Below are 24,094 nucleotides of genomic sequence, written 5' to 3' on the forward strand. Positions count from 1 at the left end.
TAAATTTAATATTTAATTAATCAAAATTAAGTATTAAGTTGCTATTTATTTTAGATTTTGTAAAATATTTCAAAATAATTAATTAATTTATAGCTTGTTATCTGTTTTTTACTATATTCAATTTAATTTAAAATATAGAAAGCAATATTATTAGTAAATAAGTAAAAAACACAAACATGAAAATTATGCATTTATATTTAATTACTATGATAATACTGATGAATTTAAAAATGGAGGAAATAACAGAGAATTAAGTAGATTGAATGAGTGAGTGGGAGATATTTAGTGATTTAATTACTGTGTATTTATTATGATATTAAATCAGTAAAATATAACTTATAAATGATTTGCAAAGGAAGTTTATATAGAGTTTATTATTAATTTATATGATTTGTTCAATTATAAACTAAATATTTGCCAGTTGCAGAGAATTTAGAATATCCTTTTATAACCTTTTCAATAGCTTCTAGAAGGTCCTTTTCAGAGATGGCTTTTCTTCTTGCTCTAATGGCGAACATACCAGCTTCAGTGCAGACAGATCTAAGATCAGCACCAGTGGTGTTAGGGCATAATCTTGCTAATAATTCATAACGAATATTTTTTTCCATACTCATGTGTCTGGCATGAATTTTAAAAATGTGAGTTCTGCCTTCTAAGTCTGGAAGACCGAATTCAACCTTTCTATCTAATCTACCAGGTCTTAACAAAGCGGGATCTAAAGTATCAGGTCTATTTGTAGCCATCAAAACTTTAATGTTACCTCTGCTTTCAAAGCCATCCAATTAATTTACGATTTCAAGCATAGTACGTTAGACTTCATTATCACTACCAGCACCGTCATCATGTCTAGCACCACCACTAAATTAATTAATTAATTAATTATTTAAAAAAATATTATAATGAGTTAATCAAAAGTTTATTTATAAATTTTGAAAATTTGGCTTGAATGCTTAGAAAGTGTTTATATTTAATTTAATTACATAGCATCGATTTCATCGAAGAAAATGATACAAGCTTTCTTGGTTCTTGCTAACTAGAAGATTTCTCTAACCATTCTTGCACCTTCACCAACATATCTTTAAACAAGTTCTGAACCGATGACACGGATGAAGCAGGCATCTGTTCTGTTGGCAACGGCTCTTGCAGTTAAGGTTTTACCAGTACCAGGAGGACCATAGAGTAAAACACCTTTAGGAGGATCAATACCCAATTCAATAAACTTTTCAGGCTAGAGTAAAGGCATTTCTACAACTTCCTATTTATTATTCAAGGGAATAAATTGGTTAAATATCAATTCAATTAATAAAAAATGCAATAAATAAAAATCTTATTTTAATTTGCTTTTTTATTTATTGTTAATAAATAAATGCTTCAAAGCAAAAACCATATTTTTTAGTTTAAATATTTAAACTAAGTGTTTTTATTAAAATCTTCAAAATAAATGCATATTTTTCTGAAATGATTATGCTTTTTCTTAATTTCTTTATTATTTTAGATAGGAAAATACCGCTATTCATTCTAACTTCGTTACTGCTTTGAAATATCAAATTTATGCATGCATCTCCTTTGATTTATATTATTTTTTAAAATGAATTAATTACCTTAAGACGATCTAATTATTCATTAGCACCACCAATATCTGAATAAGTAACATCAGGTTTTTCTTCTACAGTCATCATGGTGACTGAAGGATCAATTTTAGGAGGAAGAGGAAGTTGAATAGAATATTTTTATTTCTCAACACCAACTCTCATACCTTCATCAATATCGGTAGGAGCTAGCTTATCACCTAAACCTACAACGAATTTGGCCATTTGCTTGATGCTAATCATGTATTTATTTTCAGTGGGTTAGTCACCAGGAATGATTTTATTGCAACGAGCGACTTGTAAAGAATGTTATTAAGACAATCTAATTTCATCACCCTTCAAATCCCATTAAGAAGGTAAAGAAAGACCTGTATCACTCTCTTTTATACCGCATAGTTTGTTAATTTTTACTACTAAATTCTTATTTTCTTCTTCAGTTGATTTAATGGATTCTGCATATGGACCCATGCCATAAACTTTCAATAAAGAAATATCACCTTCATCCAAAGGGATGTGCTTTTTTTCTTCACCTTGTTAATTATCTTTGTCGTTTGCGCTAGGAGCCATTTATTTATTTAGTTGATTCTACTTTAATATAAAATGCTTTGCTTTTGTTTACTTATTGCTGCTCTAATTCCTTTCTATTGTTTCTTATTAAGATACAATTTTTATTTTAATAGTTAATATAGAGATCCTTTCTATTCTTTTTCCTTTTAAAATATTGATTGTCTGTCTGATTTTACTTAGCTCTATATTTTAAAATAACAATCTTTTAAAATAGCAAAACAAACAAATAAACAAACAACTAATCTAATACAAGCAACTCTTCTTAAACTGATAAAAATTCATTTATTTTTTTAATGCAGAATCATTCTCTTAATGCATCTCATTTGACAATCAATCAAAATTTAATTAAAATTAATATTTTCGTCAGTCAATTGCAATAACATCAGAGAGACTCTTCTAAACAAAAACTATTCACGCACATACAGTAAAATATATATAGTGTTAATTCAATTTTTCTAATTTCTGCTATTCTATTTTCATTTTAAAAAAATAAAACATTTAATTAATTTATTTTTCACATAAAACACAAAACGTAAAATTTTCAAAGTTAAAAAAAAAATAATCAAAGAAATTAAATAAAAAATAAAAAGAAAATAGGAAATTAAATGCTATTTTATCTGAATTATATTAAACTTAAAATAAAATTATATTTATTTAAGTTTAAGTCTATCATTTTAAAATCTTCCTTCATCTTTATGTATAAATTAAATAATTTTTCTTATATTTTTATTGAAATTAAGCATGTATAAGTGATTTTTCATAAAATATTAAGATTTTATCATTTTTCATCATAAATTTAGTTTTAATATTTTATTAAAGTTAGATGTTTATTTTATTTTATTTAAATTAAATGAAAATAAAAAAAAGAACATAAAGATCAGTAAAAATTTAAAATATTAAATTCATTTTAAAAAAATATATTTAAAAAATCCAATTTTTTATTTAATATTCACAATTGTTAAATTGAAAAGATATTTTAAAACTCTATCTTAATAGAATTTAAAAACCTTCATTTTATTGATTAAAAAATATAAATCAAAGCGATTAAATTAAAAATTATACTTGGCTTGAAAAATTATGTTTAGCCTTATTTAAAGATGAGCTCATTTGATTCAATTAGAATAAATGTTGCATAAAATACTGAATTAGATTATATAAATTACAGATTTAATACAAATTACTTTAATACGTGTAATTAAAATATTTATATTAAAACACTTATATTAAATTATGTGGCTTACAAAATGGGTAAAAGTGAAGAAAATTTATTTAATTTTGATTATAATATTATAAGTAATTTTTATAAAACTTCAAATTAATTTACTTAATTCCTAAATAAACTACGGTACATATTGATTACATTTTACATACTTACTTTTAATTTGTTGTTTTTAACTTAAATTCTATGAAAAAATTAATTTATTTGAAGATTATTTTATTTAATTGTTCGAAATTTAAAGTAAAATTTTTGGTCCAGTGAGTGGCCAATTTAGAAAGGTTTCACAATAATATAAAAAAGAATTAGTTATTCTTTTATAAATTTATTTATTTAACATTAGTCACATAATAAAATATTTAAAAATACTCATATTGAAAAATTAAAATTTTATATTATATATAAATAATTATTTAGAAAAAATTTATTTGCTTGTTTTTTATTTATTTAAATCATTTTATTTATTGAATTGACTGTTTTCTATTACAAAAATTCAAAAATAACAATTAAAAATGTTCTGAAGAATTATACATATACTAATAAACACAATTTATTTATTTATTTAAGGGTTAGTAGGTTTTTTTAATTTCATAATGATAAAATTTTTTATAAATATATTTTTTAGTTTTATTTTTGTTAGTAATAATAAAATTTTTTAGAAAATATTCAAGAAATAGATTGCTTTTGATAGGTATTTGGCTCCTCCTTAAAAATGTTTATTTTACTTATTCTTAATGGGTAATTTGAATCTGTGTATTACTCTTTTTGTACTAAATGTATATTTTTTTAATTCTCATTTTATTTTTTTAGTTTTTTTAGGTTGGTAGAAAAATTTGCTAATTAAAAGGAAGTTAAGTTATTTAATGAATCAAGCGAACTAGATTTAGCATTATTTCTGGAGGTACTAGATAGAGCGATTTGAATTCTGTTTTTTTATGTATTTCTACAGGTTTATTCTAAATACTCTTATTTAGGTGTAATACATTAATTAAGTTAGAGTGGTAATAGTTTTTATTCAAATTTTAAAGAGGTAGATGATTTACCACTTTTTTTCAGCTGCTTATGTAAATTATAATAATTTCTCAAGGTTTCTTTGTAACCTTTTTGCTTCTTCAAAAGAAAATCAGAGCTTGGTTGCAACATTATTTTGAATTAATCATTTTAAGCTAAATCTTCTTTACAAATGTTTGTAAAGTAAGCTTCATCAGAAGTTTAGTATTCATAGCTCTTTAAGTTTATTTTATTTTTAGGAGATAAGGGTGAAAGTTCATTTTTTTGAGATAAACTTTAGTCGTTTGGGCAAAGTTTTGTAGGTCTGTTTACTATATATATTTATTTAGGATAGCTAAATTCAGTGCTTGTTACACTGTTTCTGTATTCATTTAATTCCTTGTCAGTAGATTAGTAGTCTATTATTTCTTGTTAATGTTTAACAGGTTGACTAACTTAATATTTGAGAGTCTCTTGTGAATGTAAGTGTGGTTATTCAAGCTTCTAATCAGAAGAATAATTTGAATTTGATGAAGCTTCTACTTGGTTTAAGCTTATTAGTTTCTCTATGCTTTTACTACTTCTTTAAGAAATTGGAGATTAAGGAAGTTTAGATAGTTTAGTATCACTTTTTAGACCTTTAATTGCTGGTGAGATAACAATAGAAGGCTTTAAATCTGTAGATAATTTTTCATATCTTGTTGGAGATTCAAAATGCATCTTCTTTTTGTCAATTGATTTACTACTATTGCTATTTTCATTTTTTTGCTGTGGCAAGTTTTTAAAATTTGTAGGATGACATTGAGAAGAAAAGAAATAAAGTGATTATTAAGGCTAAACATTGTTAGGAATGTCAGTTTCATTGATTTTTTAGTTTACTTACGATTTGATGATTTTAAGGCTATAAAATTTTTTATTTCTTCTGCTTAGAAAGTTAGGAGAGTAGCTTTTATCTTTATAGATTGGCTCTTCGTGCTGAGTAGCATTTCTTTAATGAACATAATTAGGTTCAGTATTTAATTTTATATTTTCTTCACTAAAAAAGCTTAAATCCTCTTTCATCTTTTCTTCTTCTATTGATTTCATAGGTGAGCTGATTCTCATTCCACTTGTAGTTGTATTATCATCAAACAGCAATTCCTCACCCAATTTTGTAATTGACTTTATCATATTTTTTTGTGCTATACTCAATTCTTCTTCATTAGTTTGTTAAGATATACTTGAAATTTCCTCAGTATTTTAAGTATTTTAGGAAGCTTTTATATTTTGCTTAGCTTAATTCGTAGTGTAAGTTTAAATCACTTTTTTTCTTATTGAAAATCCTTCGTTTGAGTTAGTATTTTGATTAGAAGTATTTTACTTAAAAAACTTTTGAGATTATATTATATTTTATTGCTATTACTATTAAACTTACTAAATAAATTTATTATTAGTAAGCACAGGGTATAAAGAGAATTTACCATCATTTGTAATGGTATTACTTTTTTGCAGCTATTAGTATTAAGTTTATGAAATACCTTTCATAGGGCTTTATTTGTTGCTTAATTGCAAAGGGGTTGAAATACTAAGGGAAGAGACTAAATTAGAATGAGATTAACCCCGCTATAGCTTTTCACTCTTGAAAATATTAATCTCACTTGTATTATTTGAGCTATCTTATGTTTCTAAAGAATAGCGAGGAACACTGCTTACATTTATTGAATTTTCGAAGGGAATCTTTTAAGTACTAAGCAATGATGACTGTTGCTAGTTGTTTGATTTGGTATTTAACTTTGGAGATATTTACTCTTCTTATTGCTCTTGATAGTTTAATTATTGATAAATAGGAGGATATTGGGTATTACTAGACATGATCTGATAAGCATTTTATTATGGAGTTTATTCAACTTAAGCTTCATGAACTGAGGATCTCAAAAGGTTTTATGAATTTAAAGTTGTTGGAGAAGATGGACTTGTGTGATTCATAGAGAAAACATGAGATTCCGTAATAAATCTCAAGGATGGAATGTTTCTAATGGAGAAATTCTCATTTTATCCAAAAAGCATATTTTCATCACTTAACTCAGGAAGTGATTATTGGAAGCATAACTTTTGTGTTTGTTGGATTTCTTCTTTTTATGAGAAAAGCCTTGAGATGGAAAGTTTCTATTTCAGTTTATTTAAATGAGATATATTTCCAAATTAAGGTAGCTATTCTTTCTTCAACATTTTTGTCTTGTTTAATTTCAATCTTTTTTTTACTTAAGAGAATGTTTCTGCATATTCAAAGATTTCTGACTTGGGAGCATACTCATCTGCAACTTCAGTTTTTAGATTGCAATTTGAATGATTATTTAGATTTGTTGTAGAAATATTTGCGACACTTGAAGAGTTATGATTTGTGTAAGAATTATTTTCAATAGGTTTAAGGTTGATTATGTTTTAATTTTACAAATGTAAGGGAGACTTTCTTTAAAATTCAGCACTAGCCCTTTCAGTAAGTGACTTATTATCATTTGATTAAGGGGATTAAAATAAAGAGGTTGTTGATTAATGAGGAGAATTATTTAAGCTAACTATGCTTTTAGATTTTAAATGATACTTTTTTAAAGCAATTTGATTGATAGAGTTTCGAAGTAAGCTAATTTAATTTAAGGGAGAGTTTTTTTCATCTAATTGATATTCCACAAAAGGATTATTTTGCGGAGGTAAGCTTTATTTATTAGTGGAACTAGAAAGAACTTAATTAATATTTAGCTATGTTTGAGAAATAAAGTTAATACGCTCATTATACCTTTTAATACTCTCAGAAGACTTCTTGTGCAAGATATCATGAAAATTATAATCAGATATCTAGTTTAATAAATACTTATTTAGCTTATAGATCTTTGTGTTTGTGGCAGAACAAACTGCAGTAAAAAAATGTTGCGCATTCTCTTATTCATACCCAAAGAATTGATTTTATTGTAAAATAACAATAGTTTTTTCTTCAAATTTTTTTTTGAACTGAGAGATTTAGTGCTCTCTAACTGTTTAAGTTAAATCTTAAGACTAGCTTTCTTAGCTCTCCTAAGATAGTAATCTCTTAGTTAAAGTTATGTTTCCTTCAAGGATATAAAAGAGTTCGTTTACTTGATCTCCTTCTCTGTAAACAACCTATTCATGAAAATTAAATTAATTTGATTAAAAAATATTTTTTGGTGAATATTTTCTCAAACAAACATACATAGGAGAATGGATTCTTTTGAATGAATTATTTTTATCTTAAAATATGTTTGATTTTTAAAGTAAATCTTTGTTATCGAATAATCTTTACTTTTGTAGTGGAAATAAATAAATTTATTCAATTTTTGTGGTTAGTAGAACAATAAAAGAAATTATGAATTCTGATATTAATTGATAATATTTGGTGTTTCAATGGTAATATTATAATTTTTAGAACCACATTCTAAAATTTTTAATTAAATAATAAATCTTTACACCATAAATTATATTTTATTATTTTTTGTGCAATTAATCTTAATTACTTCAAGAAAATCTTTAAGTGAGAAGTGATTTATTATTATTTATCAAACATCCATTAAAATTTATTTTAATTTAACCTGAGAAGATAGTTAAATCCATCATTTTTATATTTGTTTGGGGAATACATATTTAAATAAGTATAGGAATGAAAATAATAATAACGCATTTATAAGATATTTTACTGGTTTAGATTTATTCTGAATACTTTATTAAATTTGGGTTGGGAAATATCCAGTCAATTTTTGGCTTGCGTTACATACAAATAGAGTAATTTATGGATCAAAAAATATAAGAAATACTTGAAGAAATTCATACAATAATAAATAAATTAAATAAATCCTTTGATCTATCAATATTTTACCTAATTTCTCAGCAAAGGTTTCTCTTAAAAAAAGTAAGCAATTTAAACTCCGAAGGTATCTCCTATTTTAGGAAAAAATTGCTAAATAAATTTAGCAAAGTTTTCTCTGAATTTTATTTCAACATCAAAAATAATGTTGTATAATTCATAAGGAATCCAGGCAGTCACTACTTCTTGACTTTTAGCAATGATTGAAGCTGTCCTTTATCCTAATTTAGCAAGAGAAAATTCACCAAAAGTGCAATTAGTTTTGAGTTGATTAACTCTTTTGCAAAAAAACTTTTAAGCTTCTTGGGATATGCTATATTCATTCTTTTAATTATTTTACACTTGCTTTTGTTGAATTTACAAAAGCTGTAGTTGCGAAGAAGAGTATTTTACGAACATAGGATCGTTAGTCAACTAAAGTAATTCTTTATCTTCTTATTAAACATCTTATAGGAGTCTAAACTGATAATCTAATTCTTTGATTGCCTCTTGATTCACAACATTCTCCTGCTGCTAGAGTAGGTTAACTTTTTTAGTAATTGCATTCATTTTCTTTAAAGTTTATGTTGAATGCTAAACGTAGACATTAACATCACCGCTTAAAATAATAAAAAATTTATCTCCTCTATCTCTTTATCTTACTAATATTTCCCCTCTTTTAAATATTTACAAGTTAAGAGACCTAATGGACAGTCTCATCAGCTCGAAATAGTTAGGTAATTTCTTAATTTTTTTAAAGTGATCTAATTACTCTAAGTAATTAAAAACTTCTCTAAAAGGCTATTCAGGCAAAGTCTCACCTGCACTATAACTCTGGCATTCCTAAATGCTTTTTATAACTTTTTCGTTCATATATATCAATTTAATATCTTGGTTAAACAATTTGAAAAATGATTGTTTCTTGTAGCTATTCGAGATGCCTTATTAGTGTTCTATTTATTTTAAAAAGTAAGTCTTTTAATAGCTTTATTTTTTATTGATATTGTTATTGAAGAATCAAATTACAAAGCTTTTAATATTTATAAATATTAATCAAAACTGATTTTAATTTAAATTATGTATTTGGTATACATTCATTTCTCTTTAATATTTTGCAGACTAAAAAAAGTCATAATATTTTTAAGCTATTTATTTATTCATCATTAATATTATCACTCGTTTTAGTTGTTTTGCAATTAGTGTAATCATAAAATATATTTCTATAAATTTGATGGTATCTTTCTTTGCTAATATTCATATTTCTTCTTTTTACTCAAAATTTGGTATCAAATTTAATTAACAATTTTGTATTTGAAGGTGTTATTTTGAATTTCATTTAAATATCTCAATTACTCAAATGCCTATTTTTTCCTTAAAGTAATTTATTTATTTGTCCTTAATTTAAAGATTTTAAATATTTATTATTATTGTAATATCTTTGCCTGTATGTTACCATTTAGTTCTATCAATTATAGTACAATAAAAAATGAAATATTTAGCCAATCATTTATCAAAATAAATATTTAATTGATGAATGCTTATAACAGATTGATTACCATTAATTTAATTTATAATATATGAAGACCTTCTAGTGAAATAAATTATAATTAATTTTGATAATAGAATTCTTTTTCATAAAGATAAAACCTAATTTAATTATTATAAAGACTCTAATATTTCTTTTTTATATGCTAACCAATCCTAATATCTTAATTTTTATTTAATTTCTTAAAAATTTTATTTTTAATAGTCAACTTTAAATATTCATTTCATCAAACAAATATTTACAGATATAAAATTAGCTAAAAATTTAAATACTATTAAAGAATACAAAAAAAATATTGGTCTTGAAAGAAATAATAATACAAGCGGAATTAATTATTTTTTGAGATGTTCAGTAAACAAAATTTTTTTGAAAAATAAATATTTTCTTTTAAAAATTGTTATTTTTTTTCTTCAATCAATATTTGCAAAAAAATAATAATTAAATTATTGAAAGATTTTGTTATTGCATTTATTTAAAATTATTAGAACTTTATTTAATTCCTCAAAATACTCATAGCAGCAATCAAAGTCTTTACCAAACTTTTTAAATTATGAGCTTTTGGAGTATGATACTGTAATTTTTCTAATTGAATGGACTCCTAACATTTTAGAGATTTGCTCGAAAATATTAAAATAATTCCCAAAAAAATTATTTTATTTTTAACTTAACTTACAGGTTAGATGGTATAGGATAATTATTTATTTTTTAATTTCAAAAATTAATTTAAATTTAAAAAATACAATTATAAATATATTTAAGCTGTTTGATATTTCCGATTAATCATTAAATTTTTTATTAAATCAATTAATAAGCTCTTTCATTCCTAAATAATGAATAATTTAATAATTTCATTGTTAAATTAATTTAGATGTATTTATTAGAAGAAATTTATATTTTAATTTTAAATTATTTTCAATAAAAATTATAAATTATATTAAAGCAAAAAATAATTTAAATATGTTTAGTTTTACATTTCTTTGAAAGATAAATTTTAAAATCAGATAACATTTCCTATTTTTAGTTAGTATTCTTTATTTATCACAGTTTAAATTTATAATGTAAAAATCAAATTAAAAGTAAAAACTATTTTGAAACATAAAAAATATTACAGCTTTTGCAGTAATAAAAGGTGTTTTTTATGGAGTTTAGAAATTATTAATATATTTAACTTTTTTTTTTTGGAATTTTAAGTCATAATCTAAAAAATAATTTTTAATTCATTTTTCTTACAAGAGTCTATCCCAATAGTATTCATTTGTTAGAAATAATTTAAGGACGGAGAATTAATTTTATTTACTTTTGCTTTAGAATTCAATTTTTTAATTAATATTATTAAAGAAATGCCAAATTTTGTATAAAAATGATAGTAAAATTAAGAAATCATCAATAAAAAATATTAAGATCAATTAAAATATTTGCTATAAATGATTAAGTTAAATGCTAGTTTAAATAAAGAATTCTTATTGAATATAATTCCGTAAGATTATATAAAAAAGTTTTAAGTATGTACTATTTTTAATTTGCGGTGTAAGGTAAATTGACTGCTTTTTAGTAACTATAAGAAGATTGAAGCCTTTTATGAATTATATATTACAAATGAATTTATTTGATAAAATAAATAGTAAAATTAGTAAGGAGTAAAATTTGACAATAAAACAAAGTAGATAGCTAATAAATAAATTATTTTTACAAAATAACAATCAAATTTAATTTACTTTTAAATGAGTAAAAGCATAACGAATTTTTGTTTACGTCCTGTCTTCTTTTTATTATCATAAAAGCAAAATTTGATTAAAAAAATAATTGGGTTTGGTTTAACCTAATTCTTAGTTATAAATAACCAAATACATTATATATTTATTTAAGATTATTGAAATTTGTGTACTTAGTTAGAATAAACCTTTGTTTTGCTAAACAAAGAAAATAATTAATTGTAAGAAAATCTTATTATCAATTAATTGTAAACTAAAGATATAGTTCAAACCTATAATAAATACTTGATTAATAATAAAGCTAATAAGAGAAATGATAAAAGTAATTGAAAAGCGATTGAAGTCAAATAGCTATCAAACGCATGATATCCTTGAGGATTCTTAATGTAATGGCTCATAAAATAACTATATTGCTAATTCAATGACATTTAAGCCGCCTATCATTTTCAAAGATAATCCTCTTTACACTCATAGATTTACAATTAACTCGAATGAAAGGAAAACATCATTTTTTTAATACCAGTAGTCTTCTGATGAAGCAACTTGTTCAACTTTAACTAACAATACTCCTATAAATAAGAGGATAAGCAATATCTCTCAGTTTAAGTATGATTCAGATGAAACACAAAGGATTAGAAATAAAAATGGATCATTATTTTCTTAGCAAAAAGATTCTGCTAGAACTCCTAGTTGCTAAAATATTCCTTAAACGGATTTTAATAAACTAAGTCTATTAGAAGAAATACAGAATATGGATAATTAAGCAACAGATAAGGCTTTGTGTTTATCACCTAAAACTATAAACAAAAGATAAGTAAAATCATTTAAATTAGACTAATCATCAGGTGTTACATCTAGTTAAAATAGATTAAAGATTAAGTAGAGGGAGTAAAATTTTAACTCTTACCAAAGTGATTAGCATTTAAGTATGAATAGTGTTGAAGAGAAGAGAGAATTCTAATCTAGTAGTAGTTTAAGAATGAAAATGTCTTCTAGACTAATAAAAACTAGTGATAACGCTTATAATTTCAGCAGCAGTATGAATACTGAAATACCTATTATTTAGGATAGCAATCAGTGTATTTAACTATCTAACAAGGGTAGTATATATAATTAAACGAACAGCAATATGAGCACAAACACTTCAAAGCAGAGTTATATGAAATTAATATTTAATGAATAAGCTAGAACTATGAATGTAGGAAATTTTTAAGATTATCTTTGTTATTTATCTTCTTAGCCAAATTTAAGTGTAAAGTAAAAAAATAAAAAATTCATTAAGCAATCTTAATCAAATGCTCGCCAAAGAAGACCAGTGAATGACATTAGTGATTATGAAACACACTTAAATAACTCTTAAAAATTAATTCAGCTTAATAGATCTCAAAAATCAATTTCATCCTAAAAAGATTTATCATTAACAAATATAAGTCCTGTTCCATATATTTTTGATAACAGGCTAGAATCAAGCAATAACTTAAGCGCACTGATATCAAATAAAAAAAGATTGAGCATAAGACTTCATAAAGTAGAAAAAGATGATGCAGAATTATTTCATTCTAAAAAAGATAAAATTCCTTCTTCAGACACAGTTTAACAAACCTTTTCTCAGTTGCAAAATCAATAGCAATCAACCTAAAAAATAAAAACTCTGTAAATTAATAAAGAATTTTTTATTTATAAATTTTAACTTACATTTTAATATTAAAAGTACAAATATACCTTCTATTTCTATTATTGAGTCAAAAAAAACTAACATGATGAGCTTAAAGCCAATTTCAATCAAAAAAATCATGGAGCCAGTAAAAAATAACTAGGTAGATGAATCTGTTCATAAATTTCATTAAAAGGAAGATAGCCCAACAACTAAGACTGTCCACTTTGTTACAAGCATCTAAAACATTGATATAAATGATGACAGCACATAAGAAACGACAAAATTATTTGTACCAAATTTTAAAAGAAACCACAAGAGAAATAATACTTACGCATCTTCTCCTGATATTCATCTAAATAATTCACCAGTAACACTAAAAAAAGAGTAAATATTATTATTAATTAATTAATTAATTAAATAAACAGAAAGTCAAATTTATAATTTTATTAGAAAAAGCTTGATTTCTGAAAAAACAGAGAGATCCCCATTAAGAATCAAATCCATGATTGATACTTCTCGTGGTTCAATTTAAAGGAACTCAATTGCGGGCTAAGTAAAGGCTTTGAATTTTGCTCACAGACTAATTTAGTTAAAAGATATTTCAAAAGCAACTTAAAATATTTAGAAATGCATATAAAAAATGATTGAATAGCTAAAATAAATCACTTAGCTTCCTAAAATTTACCATAATAAATCATACAATTTTATATTTGATTTATGGTCTCGCTTTCCAGAACTTAAAAATATATTTCTTGATAAAGAAAAGTTAATAATTAAAACCCCAATATCTGTAACTCCCAAATAGGTTTTGGAAACACTTAAATTTGAAAGACTAAAAGTTGTTTACGATTTAGATAAAAAAGAAACAAAAATCACTTACGATTAAGCCTTAGAAAAATATTTGCAGAAAGACTTTTAAATTTACACATCATTCATGGAGGAATTCAACATGAAAATTCAGCAAACTCAACTTAAAAATCTAGAAAAGTAAATAATTGACCAACAAAATACTATTAGCCAGCTTGAATAAAAAATGAGTTATAATCTTTTATGCAACCCTAATCAATCACAAACAACTTCTATAACTTATGCATTTAAAGAAGATTATAATAATAATCTAAAAAGTTTCTTAGAAAGAGGAACTTATTTATTATCCAAATAATCAGAAAAATTTGAAACTGCTGAAAAAAAATATGGTAACTTTGAAAATATTCACCTCAAATCAAAATATTTTGGTAGCTATATATCAAATATTTATGAAAACATCCTCAAAAATAAAAAGAACTAAAACAAATTTGCTAATGCTAAAAGATACTCAGAACACGATGATGAATGAGCAAATAAATAAATAAATAAATAAATAAATAAATAAATAAATAAATAAGCAAACAAACTAATTAATTAATTGCTATAATTATAAAGTACAATACTAAAATAATTAATTTAAACCTACTAATTTAACTCTTTAAATCTTAAACTTTAAAATAAAAAATGTTCTAATATTTACAATACATACTTTATATTTATCTCTATCAGATATTTCTATTAAACATATTAATAAACATTGCTTAAAAAATTCAATTTAAGTAAAAAAAGCTGATTCAGCACATTTTATTTTTTTTCATAAATAATTGTCTCCTATTTTATCCAATTTCAAATCGAATTTCAATAAACTTTTATTAAATATTGAATTCTATAACTAAATATTAGTAAATTTAAAAAACTATTTAATTTTTTTGTTATAATCTATTGCTTAATATGTTAATATCTTTCACATTTCAGACAGATCTAACCTCAAATAATGTGAAGGTATATTTTATATTATGTGAATTTTATTTTATCTTTTTATATTTATTAAACTATACATTAATTTTTCAGCATTTAAATAAATAAAAAACAAATATTTTTTAGAACAGGAAACAATTCAAATATAAAGAAGTTTAAATTGTTATTTCTAAAAAAAATTACAATTAATTTCTTTCAGCATTTATAAATTAATACATTTTATAATATTTGTATTTAAAAAGATTATTTAAAATCTATTGATAAAATATTATAAAACTAAAAATAATAATATTGATAAAACTTCCCAAAATTTATTTGTAAATATTTAAATTTAAAAAAAAATATTAATTTTAATATTTTACATTTTTTAATAAATTTACAATAATCTTTTTATTTTTCATTTATAATTTATTTTTTAATATTAAGAGTCAAGAAATTAATTTAATATAAAATAAATCTATAATAGAAATAAATAAATTAAATCATATTTATATATTAAGAAAATGAATGTAAAATCAGATTTAATTTAAAAAATTTAATTGATAAAATATGTATGCTAACATTTTTGATTTATAAAATATTCATAATATTTATATAGTTAAAGTTTGATTTTATTTTCAATAATCATACTATTAAATTTCATGAGTGAGGAAATGGTTTAAATCTTAGTATGTTTTAACATTTTTTCCACAATTTTCATCGTTTCTTCTAAGTTAACGACATATTTTTTAAACTTTTTAAACTAAACGATCTTTTAGAGGAAGATTGTAAAGTCTTTCAATATCTTATTATGTGGGAGGAGGAATATAGGCAAGTTCAGTTGGGCAATCTGTTCTTGGTTCAGTTCTCTTTAAAAGGAGATCATCAAAGGTGGCAGCCCACTCAGTTCTCTTTGAGAAATACTCATCAATTCCGAAAATTTTGAGCACAGATGAAATAATTGAACTATGCTCAAATTAAGATGTTTCAAAAGGCTTCTAGTGAGGAGCAGGTTCCTTGACTAATGTTCCTTTTTCTATCCAAGGAGATATCAAGAGCATAGGAACACGGATACCTAGACGAGTGAAATCAAAGCCATTTCTATTTTTCTTACCATCAGGGTTTGGTACTCCGTTTTGAGGTGGAGAAACATGGTCATAGAAACCACCATGTTCGTCATAAGTTATAATAAAAAGAGTTTAATTCCATAGAGGACCATTTCTTAAGGCTTCGTAGACATTTTTCATAAGTCTTTCTCCTTCACGAACACTGTGATTAGGATGTTGATCATTCATTAAACCAAATGATTTAGTGTTATTGTAATTAGGATTAATAGATTCTGATGGATTAATAAAAGTATAATTAGGCAAGTTTCCATTAGCTGCATCTGTATAGAATTATTCCATAGGAGGGAAGAGAGTTTCATTGAAATTTTAGTTGAAATAATTAATGTAGAGGAACCAATCATCAGCATCATTTTCATAATAATATCTCCAAGTTAAGTTATTATTAGCAAGTACTTCTTGAAGAGTCTTGTTTTTAATTTAACCAGCTTTCTATTCGTTTCCTAAACAACCGTCGCAAGTACCGCAGTGTACAAAAAGTCTATTTGGATTAGTAGGTCCTGGATAGCTGCAAAAATAATGATCAAATTAAGCATACTCATTAGCTAAAGTAGTAATAATTGGAACGTTTGAAGATAATTATGCGCTCATTTCTTAAAGCCCATTTTCTTTATTCTATCTAGCAGCCATAACGAATCCACCCATGTTAGCATCGCCTTCAGAAGAAGCATGGTTTACGCATGGATTTTTTATGTTCTTATCCTTAATATTAAGGGAGTATTTGCATCCAAATATACGTTCAGTAGTAGATTCGTGACTATGACTAGGATCATAGAGGGAATTATCAGGAGCATCAGGGCTGATACAAACTTTTCCTAAAAATGGAAGGAAAGGATCTTTGTAATTACATTCGTTTCCAGTCAATCCATTTACTTCTGGATTACCATATTCTCCTCCTTGCTTCATCCATCCAAGCATGTGGTCATAAGAACGATTTTCCATCATTAAAACTACTACATTCTTGATAGGATACTAGTTGCAAAGCGCTAAAGAAGCTAGCAAAGTGGCCACTATAACAAAGTTTATCTTAGTCATATTTCGTTTCAAATATATTTATTTGGTGATTATTGATTATCTATTAATTTAAAAAAATTTTTTGCTTGATTTAATTAAAAACAAAAAAATTAGAGAGAAAAAAACGAAGAGTAACAAAGAATTTTCACAGTATATTAAAATAAACCCACCTTTAATATTTTGCTTATTGATTTGCTAATGATTGAATGGTAATTATTCTGAATTTTGTCAGGGAATATATATTTTTCAAAGCAAGATGCTTTTTTCAGATCTGTTGATTAATTCTTAATTTGATTATTCATGAGTTTACGAAAATCTTCTACATTTTAATATCTTAATTTTTCAAACAAATATTTGATAGTAAGCGCAATGTAAAATAGGTAAAACATATCAATTGCTGATAAAACCATTTTATTTCAACTAATTAATAATTTTATGAAGCAATAAAAAGATAATCTATACTTTTATTCATGGCTATTAATTGAATAGATATTTAGTTTACAAGTTTTATTAATTAATTAATTAATCTATTTAATAAGATTCGAAATAAATAGACAAATAGATATATATATTTTACATCATAAGTATCATTAATTTTTTCTTTTATGATTTATTAAATTCTTTTACAAATCTTGATCATAATGTTATTAATTAATTAATGAAAAAAAAATCAATACATTTTTTGTGGAAAATTAAGATTAAATAAAAAAAAAACAATTTTAAATAAACAATTTGATATAAATATTTAATAGAATAACATAAGTTCTTTATTAAAAATTAATATTATTTATTAATATCAAATTTATAAAAATATCTTTTAATCCTATTTACTTTAAAGAAGGAAACAAGTTATCAAATTATAGTTCATTATGGCTAATTAAGATTAATTTTAAGTAATTTATGATTAATATTGAGTCATTTTAACTCATTAAATTAATCATTAATTATAAATCATTATTACTCTTAATTATTAAGTTTTTAAAAAAACTTTCAATAAATCAATTTTTTAAAATTATTATCAAAATTTTAAGTAGATAAATAAACATAAAGAAATAAATAATATGAATTTTATGATAGTTTTATTAATTAGAGTATGGCAATATGCCAATCAAAAATTTAGTGGTTTAAATTCCACTATAAACTAAATTGGAATATTTAAAAAAATAATATAAATTATAAAAAAATGTAAAATAGATTTATACAATTATTTATTTTAATTATTGAAGATAAATTACCTTTTATAATTAAATTTATTTAGTTTTCTGAATTTTTCAAGTGAAAATTTCAAAATTGTGGGTTGTTTATTCAATTAATTTAAAATTAATAATGTATAAATAAATCTAAATCTATTATTAATATTTTCATACTAGAAAAAAATTATGAAAAAGAATGGCCTTTCTAAGAAATAGTATGTCGCTTGCTTCACTAGATTTAGAAAGAAAATTAACTATAATATATCCTATTATACTTCACTGTTAAAATTCTAATTTAACCAAAACTTTGATATTTAATTCTAAGTGATTAAAATATTTAGAAATCATAATTTAAATCAAAATTCAAAGCTTTTACAATAAATAAATAAAGATAACTAAGTTATTTATTACTCAAAACTTAACAATAACAAGTTAAAAATATGCAAATCATTTTATTATTTTAGGTTAGAAAATAATGTAAAATTGTAATTTTTTTTTTTAGTAAGTATTACAAAAAAAATCTTTATATAGGCTTAATAATTTTTTAGTTATTTCATTAAATAAACCTATCTGGATATTTTTAATACAGACAACCAATTCTTTTCATTATAAATTTAATAATGGCTATCTTGTTTATATATCCAAATTAAATAATTAAGCTAAAAAACCCACCAAAAGTAGTTAATGGCATACAAAAAGATAGATTATTGGTATTTTCATCAAGTAGAGATAAAACTAAAGCACTAGAAGGTATAGATAAGATTTAAAAAAATACACCACAACATTGAGACGTACCAGGCATTCCAGAGAGATTAGATTTTTTAAGGGAAAATATAAATTTTAAGAATATATTAATCTTAATACAAGTGATTACAATTAGAATAACAAGGATCGGAATAAATGCAGCCTAAGAATCTATGGCAAGTATGATTGCTACTGCCAAATAGCACGAGAAAAATAGAATAATATCTAAGTAGAAGTAAATTAAGCTATTTTTATAGATTTCTTTCAGATTTTCTTGCAATTATTTGGTGCACTAAATAAATTATGTTGCTGCTATCTATCTACTTGAGAATTAAGTGTTTTTTTTGCAAATTTACTCTTAAATATCTAAAACAAAATTAGGATCTAGTATATTTGCATGCTATTCATAAACTAAGCCATCAAAATTTAGATTTTATTCTTACTAAATCTACTTTAAACTAGCTTTCACAAAATCTAATTCATATTCGCTTTGTTTGATTGCTCTCGCACTACTATCATCACACCCATTGAAATAATCTTAAGGTGCAGGAGGGATTTTAATATTTTTTTTATTATTGATCCTTAGATTGCTATATATCTCTACTGCATTAGGTATGAAACCAAAATCTATGTTTAAAAAAAAGAATATTTTAATTGAATTTTTATTATTAAAAAGTAATTAATTAATTACTCAATCCTTTATTCTATGGAATTTCTGCATGAACTTAATTCGAAAATTACCTGAAATCATATTATTAAGCTAATAAATTTGGTGATCCATTGAAATTATTATATTATGTTTCATAATTTTATGTTTATTTGTTTTAATAAATCATAAGAAGAATTTATTTTTGATTATATTTTTGATATTAATTATCTATATTATTAAAGAAGTAATTTTTTGTTAGAACAATTTAAATTTAAAAAAAAACATCATTTGTGAGATAGATTTTTCTATTATGAACTTTAAATTTATAGTTATTACCTAAATAATTGACGTTTGTTTAATTAAAAAAATAAATACCTTAATTTAAAAATAAAAAAGGAAAAGAAAAAAGCTTTAAAAAAACGGTTTTATTATTTAATAAAAAATTGGATTAATTTAATTGAAACTTTAAAAAATTTTGTCAAATAATTGAGTATTTCTAATGTATTTAATGTAAGTATGTATTGATAATTTTCAACAAAAATAGTAATTTTAAATCAAAACATAAGCTTTGGTAAAGAAATTATTAAATATAAAGATAATTAAGTAATTATTTTTTTATTATATCTATATGGAAATAAATTATGATTATCGTTTTTTATTTAAAAGAGATAAAAATGTGAAATATAAATTTTTTTTATTCTTCTTTTAATAAGGATTGCAAATACAAAATAATAATATATAAATACATATATTTTTTTTTAACTTTATCATTAAATAAAGCTATCTGGGTATTTTTAAAATAGGCAACCAATTCTATTCATGATTGATTTTATTGTAAATATCTTATTTAAATGAAATAATGAAATAAGTAAACTAAAAATACTACCTATTGCAGCTAAAGGTAAACAAGTAAATATATTATTGACATTTTGATTCATTAGAGTAATAGTTAATAAACTAAAAGGAATGGTTAAGATTTATAAAAATACACCACAGCATTGAGAGCCACCAGGCAATCCAGAGGGATTAGATTTTTTAAGGGAAAAAACTAATTTTAAGAATATATTAATCTTGATACAAGTGATCACAATTAAAATAACAAGAATAGGAATAAAGGCTGTCTAAGAATCGCTTGCAAGCATAATTGTTACTGCCAAAAAGCAAGCAAAAAAAGGAATCAAATCTAAGTAGAAGTAAATTAAATTGCTTTTATAAATATCTATAAGATTTTCTTGTAATTGTTTGGCAGACTATATAACTTATCCTGCTGCTATCTATCTACTTGAGAATTAAGTATTTTTTTTGCAAATTTAATCTTACATATTAGAAACAAAATTAGAATCCAACAAATTTGTATGCTATTCATAAATTAAACCATCAAAATTTAGATGTTATTCTTATTAAATCTACTTCAAAGAAGCTTTAACTAAATCAATTTCATATTCACTTTCTTTTATAGCTCTAGCACTACTGTCATCACACCCTTCAAAATAATTCTAAGGTGCAGGAGGGATTTAAATATTTTTTGCAGCATTGATCCTTAGATTGCTAAATATTTCTACTGCATTAGGTATGAAACCAAAATCTATATTAAAAAAAAAAAACATATTTAATTAAGGAATTATAATTTTAAAGTAAATAAAAAAATACTTAGTCCTTTATTCGATGGAAATTCTGCATGAACTTAATTTGAAACTTACTTTAAATTGTATTATTCAGATTGTAAATATGGAGATCCATATTAGTTATTACAATCTGTGTCATAGTTGAAAGTTTGTTAATTTTTAGAAATCATAAATACAATATACTTCTAATTATTTTTTGTTTTCTTGATTAATTATTTTTATAGTTTAAAAAAATATCAAATTTTTTTGTTGACTTAAATTAAAATAGATAAATAAACGTTATTTGTTTGAAGATAAATTTTTTCTATATTGAACTTAAATAAATTACAAACAGTAATTGAGTTAAAAAATGGTGGTTCATTAATAAATATAAACCTTAATTAAATAATAAAAAAGGTAAAATAAAAAATATTTTTTAAAATGATTGAATTTTGATAAAATTTTTTTTTGAGAAAAATTTTTTAATTATTAATAAGCTTGGATAACTGAGTCTTAAAGTATTTATTTGACAGTTTTTATAGATTTTGGATTTTATTAGCAATTAATAAATTAATTTAAGGTAATTAATTATTAGAATCAATCTTTGACTAAAAATTAAAATATCATAATTAATTAATATAAGAAAATTATTAATTTATTCAAAATTAAAAGAATCTTGAAAGTAAAATTAAAATTGTTAAAATTTTAAATTTATCTTATTTAATGTTTTAGTAAAAATAATTATTAATAAAAAAAGTTTATTTTATATAAAAAATACTAATAGTCTTTTCAATATTTCAGAAAAAAAATTTAATTTTATTATTTCTTGAGTTCTTATAACAAGAAATGAAATTATATATAAGTTTTTTAATAAAATGTTATGAAAGACTTTCTTAAGTAACTTAAAATTTTAAATAATATTGTCCATATAAATTTATTTTGGTATTTAATCCATTAAAATCTTTAATAACTCTAATTAATTTTAGAATATTTATTTCTATTTATTTTATTTTTAAAAACTCTTAATTTTTTTATAAAAATAAATTATCAATTAAACAATTTAAGCTAATAAATGACCAATCTTTTTGAGCGACGAATGTCTCTTCTTATTAGCTAACAAAATAAAAGATTTAGCTCATCGTCATCATCAAAAGATTAGCTGTTTAACTATAAGTCTAATTATCTTATGAATTAAAGATTTTTGATTGATTTTACCAATTTGTATTTACTTTCTAGTGATACATCATTGTTTATTGGAAATTTAATAGTAAGGGATTTTAATTTTATAAGATTTTTTATTTGTTCACATAAAATTAAAATAGCTTCATCATTTATTTCATCTTCTTCAAATTCAATAGAAAATGAAGTAAGCTAATTTAAATGAATAACTTCAGAAAAGAATTTCTAAAACCCGTTATTGGTGATTTTGCATTCATGAGCAGTAAAACTAAACTTACTTAACTGTTTTAAAGACTTTAAACCATCCATCAATCCTTCCATTCCTTCAAATCCAATTTCGACATCTTTTAAAGTTAATTATAAGGATGACAAAGAAGTATACAATTATTTAAGAGATTTTCCTAATTAAATCGCACCCTCTTAGCCAATTATATTTTTTTTAGCTATGAACAAATTAAGTGATTGTAGCTTCTCCATAGACTCAAAACTTTTACAAATTTTTAAAAATCCTTCTGTTTTAATTTAATTATTTAATCCTATATTTAGTGATAAATTTCTTAACTCCTCTAATTTCTTCAATCCTTATGATAAGCCAATAGCACCATCTTCTTCAATTTAATTTTCTCCATTAAGCTTTAAAAAAAAATATTTTAGTTTCTTTAAGTTTTTAATTGCTTATCCCAAATTTTAGGCACCAACTACTCCTATATAATTTGTTTGCAAACAAATTTACAGATTTTCTAAATTGACCAAGGTTTGAATACCTTCTGCTAATGCTTCTGCTCCAGAACTACTAATACAATTTCCATGAAGAATTTGAATAGTTAAATTATTAAGATTTTTTAATTTTTTTAAGCAATTTCCTATGTGCTATGCCCCTTCAGTGTATATTATATTTGCTTCAATATTAATGCTAAGACTAGTTAAATTTGTCATAGTTTCTACACCTTCACAAATAAACTTTAAAGATTCAGAATTAAGGAGGTTATCATTTTACACAGAAAAAGTAAAAGATGTTATTTTTTGGAATGATTTTAAGGCATCTCCTAATCTTTAATATCCAACATCATCTATTTAATTAGCTCTTCCAATAATAAGTGAAAGACTTAACAAATTTGACAAACTCTTTAGACATTTTCCCATAGTTTTCGCATAAGTAGAAGCATTTAATTTTTCTTTATAATGCAAAGCTAATTTAATTTTTAAGTGTAAAATATTTCTTTAATCAAACAAATATTTTTATAATTCAGTTTATGAAAGACTGGATGTAATAGTTAACTATTTTACAGTATTAATTTATTTTTTAAATCCCTAGAGCATTTACTTATTTCTACTGAAACTAAAATTGTCAAATCTTCTACCTTGAACCTATAACAAATTGTATTCTTATTTTTATTACAAATCTATTTATTTATCAATATTATTTAATTAAAATCCAAAAACTCTAAAAAAAATAATAATAATTCTTCTATTTTAAAAAAAAATATAAAAAGAATTATTTGTAAAGTTTTATCAGTATTTTTTGTGAATAATAAAAATTAAATATTTTTGTTTAAAAAAAAGTTATGGAATTAAACTTGATCAATATTTAAAATAATTTTTAATTTACAACTTAAATAAAAAATTAAATAATTCTTTAATCCAATATTTTATTTCTTAAAAATACTAAAATAATATTTAAATTATAAATTATTTTGAAATAAACTAAATACAA

The 24,094-nt window shown here is 22.8% G+C and overlaps 6 protein-coding genes across 6 annotated transcripts; 1 reads left to right on the forward strand and 5 right to left on the reverse strand. All coding sequences in view use genetic code 6, as the record gives it.

The window, feature by feature from the left end:
- Positions 1–395: 395 nt before the first annotated feature.
- Positions 396–2,156, reverse strand: TTHERM_00279670 (26S proteasome regulatory subunit; the record flags this gene model as incomplete). Its single annotated transcript, XM_001018127.3, has 3 exons — positions 396–858; positions 981–1,255; positions 1,602–2,156. The coding sequence occupies 3 exons, from the start codon at positions 2,154–2,156 to the stop codon at positions 396–398; spliced, it is 1,293 nt and encodes a 430-aa protein (XP_001018127.2).
- Positions 2,157–4,038: 1,882 nt separating this feature from the next.
- Positions 4,039–9,067, reverse strand: TTHERM_00279680 (cyclic nucleotide-binding domain protein; the record flags this gene model as incomplete). Its single annotated transcript, XM_001018128.2, has 2 exons — positions 4,039–7,497; positions 8,228–9,067. The coding sequence occupies 2 exons, from the start codon at positions 9,065–9,067 to the stop codon at positions 4,039–4,041; spliced, it is 4,299 nt and encodes a 1,432-aa protein (XP_001018128.2).
- Positions 9,068–11,765: 2,698 nt separating this feature from the next.
- On the forward strand, positions 11,766–14,445 carry TTHERM_00279700 (hypothetical protein; the record flags this gene model as incomplete). The annotated part of the gene is made up of 3 exons (XM_001018130.3): positions 11,766–13,105; positions 13,164–13,493; positions 13,560–14,445. The coding sequence occupies 3 exons, from the start codon at positions 11,766–11,768 to the stop codon at positions 14,443–14,445; spliced, it is 2,556 nt and encodes an 851-aa protein (XP_001018130.1).
- A 1,066-nt stretch (positions 14,446–15,511) lies between these two features.
- Positions 15,512–17,032, reverse strand: TTHERM_00279710 (phosphoesterase family protein; the record flags this gene model as incomplete). The annotated part of the gene is made up of 1 exon (XM_001018131.3): positions 15,512–17,032. One exon carries the CDS (start codon positions 17,030–17,032, stop codon positions 15,512–15,514), a length of 1,521 nt encoding a protein of 506 aa, XP_001018131.1.
- A 3,332-nt stretch (positions 17,033–20,364) lies between these two features.
- Positions 20,365–21,392, reverse strand: TTHERM_000279719 (transmembrane protein, putative; the record flags this gene model as incomplete). Its single annotated transcript, XM_012798144.1, has 2 exons — positions 20,365–21,182; positions 21,248–21,392. 2 exons carry the CDS (start codon positions 21,390–21,392, stop codon positions 20,365–20,367), a joined length of 963 nt encoding a protein of 320 aa, XP_012653598.1.
- A 1,160-nt stretch (positions 21,393–22,552) lies between these two features.
- Positions 22,553–23,523, reverse strand: TTHERM_00279720 (kinase domain protein; the record flags this gene model as incomplete). Its single annotated transcript, XM_001018132.2, has 2 exons — positions 22,553–22,572; positions 22,659–23,523. The coding sequence occupies 2 exons, from the start codon at positions 23,521–23,523 to the stop codon at positions 22,553–22,555; spliced, it is 885 nt and encodes a 294-aa protein (XP_001018132.2).
- Between the last annotated feature and the right edge of the window lie 571 nt (positions 23,524–24,094).

This window comes from Tetrahymena thermophila (assembly GCF_000189635.1).
Source record: "Tetrahymena thermophila SB210 genomic scaffold scf_8254600, whole genome shotgun sequence".
In the NCBI taxonomy this organism is placed as follows: Eukaryota; Ciliophora; class Oligohymenophorea; order Hymenostomatida; family Tetrahymenidae; genus Tetrahymena; species Tetrahymena thermophila.